Source organism: Leishmania mexicana, contig 55 (assembly GCF_000234665.1).
Source record: "Leishmania mexicana MHOM/GT/2001/U1103 WGS CADB00000000 data, contig 55, whole genome shotgun sequence".
Taxonomy (NCBI): domain Eukaryota; phylum Euglenozoa; class Kinetoplastea; order Trypanosomatida; family Trypanosomatidae; genus Leishmania; species Leishmania mexicana.
Window position 1 is genome coordinate 1 of NW_003946384.1, and position 2,020 is coordinate 2,020.

The 2,020-nt window shown below is 68.9% G+C and overlaps 1 protein-coding gene across 1 annotated transcript; it reads left to right on the plus strand.

Moving 5' to 3' along the window:
• Positions 1-1,270: 1,270 nt before the first annotated feature.
• Positions 1,271-1,843, plus strand: LmxM_08_0790a_1 (uncharacterized protein; the record flags this gene model as incomplete). The annotated part of the gene is made up of 1 exon (XM_003886490.1): positions 1,271-1,843. One exon carries the CDS (start codon positions 1,271-1,273, stop codon positions 1,841-1,843), a length of 573 nt encoding a protein of 190 aa, XP_003886539.1.
• Positions 1,844-2,020: the final 177 nt, after the last annotated feature.

The following is a 2,020-nucleotide window of genomic DNA, read 5'->3' on the forward strand; positions in this document are numbered from 1 at the left end:
TCACTACACCGCGGGATCCTCAAGGCTCCGATGAGAAGAGTCTTCACACCGTACAATGGAGTGCAGCGGCCTGAGGCGACTCAGGGGGAAGCATGGCATGCGAGCCGTGTGCAGGGTCTCAAAAGGCCCTGGCCCGAAGCTGGCCGTCTTCCTCCCTGAGCCTATCCGGCATCTACCTGCACCCGGCCCCTATTACCTGCGCGGCGGGCGCCACCACCTCCGCCCACGAGCAGCACCCTGAGCGCGGCCCGCCCGGGTCCGAGGCATGCAGTGCATCCGCGTCCGTCCGCCGCCCATCGCGCAGCACGCATCGGAAGACGGGACGAGGACGCACACGAGGAGCCGGTCAGACGCATGGCCCGATCCAGCGCCAGGCGGTTCGTCCTGGACGACCCGGAGTTAGCTGCAGTGCAACGGAGGTGGGCGGGCCGTATGCGGGCGTCTGCTTGTTGGCCTGCCTGCGATGGCGGGGCACGCTGCAAGCGCGCATTCCGTTGCCCCCAACACGCAGGCAAACGATAAGCAGAGCAAGAAGAGAATACACACACACAAAACGACCAATGCAGAGCGCACCGCATTCGCTTGCTCGCCAGACCGCCGCCGCCGGTCTCTTGTCTTCGTCTGAAAAGACGGCGTGCGTGCGCTTTTCTCCCCTTCCCCGTTGCCTTATTATTTTATGTTTTTCTCTGTGCCGTCTTCCGGCGCGCGCCTCTCGCTCTCGCTCCTCGACTCGTCCACCCCAACAGCGTCACCGCCGCCAGGGCCACCACCCTCCCGCCACCCTCCCTTCCTCCGAGAGGAGGGGCGGAGGGGATGCCGAGCTCTGTGCTGCTGGCAATGGTCGGGCTGCGCTATGCGCGCGCGTGTGCGTTCTCGTGCGCCGGTGCATGCCCGTATATGTATGCGCATGCGTATGCACACACAGACAGACGCGCGTGCCTCCGGGCAGCGCAGCCTCTTTCTGTTTCCACCCCCCCCCTCACGTGCCCTTCTCTCCCCCTGTACGCACGTGTGTGCGGGTCGCCTGCGTCGCTTCTCCTCGCTCGCTGCCTCGTGCACTGCACACGCGCACACACTCAGGCACGCCAATGCCCACATAAAGGTACGCGCTCTCGCACACTCAGCTGAGCGCAATGCTGAGCGGCATCGCCGGCATCCGTCTGTGCGCGGTGCGTGGGACAGGCGGCGCCGCTGCTGCTGCCCGTAGCTCTGGTGCGGCTGCGTCCGCGTCCCCCAACGCCCCCACGCGCCCGGGCGCCTCACCGGCAAGATGTCGGAGACGGCGCACCGGGTGAGGACCTTGCGGGCGGGCGGGAGGGGCCACGCCGGTGTGCTCCGTCGTGGCGACGCCGTGGTGAAGCGCAGTGCGACCTGCACGCTGCCCATGGACGGTGACGAGGTGGAGCTCTCTGTGGGGGCCCGCGCGCACGACCCGCACGACCCGCGCGACGCCGAGGCCATCGCGCTGATCCTGCTTAGCCGCGGCTGGCGGGTGGAGCGGCTGCGACTGCTGGGGGAGGCGGGCCTCTCGCCGTGTGTGTTTGCGTCGAAGCTGGAGCGGGGCAGCACTAGCGAGAGGGCGCAGCGGGTGAGGGAGGGGAGTCTTCGCCGTGCCCTGGCCCAGCACAAGGGCACCACGAGCTGCATCTCCGGCGTGTCTGCGGTCCGTGACGTCTTCACGACGAACCGCCGCGACGTCTGCGTGCGTCCCGTGCGCGGCCGCGACCAGGCGTTCGCCTACGCGCAGCACACGGTGTGGGCCCCGTCCGCCCCAGCCGCCCCATCGACATCATCGGAACGAGCCGCAGCGCCGTGGAGGACACTGCGTCGCACGGTCCCGTGAGGGATGGGTGGCTGCTGCGCACGAGGCTTTTCCGCCCCGCTGCGCCGTTCCCCGGTGGTGATGGGGGTGGAGGGGAGTGGACGCTGATGGAGGGGGGGGGGGCACCCTCACATCCTCCGACTCGCACCCCCGCCCAGTCGCGCACATGCGGAGTCGCGGCTGCGGCGCCGGTGGTGC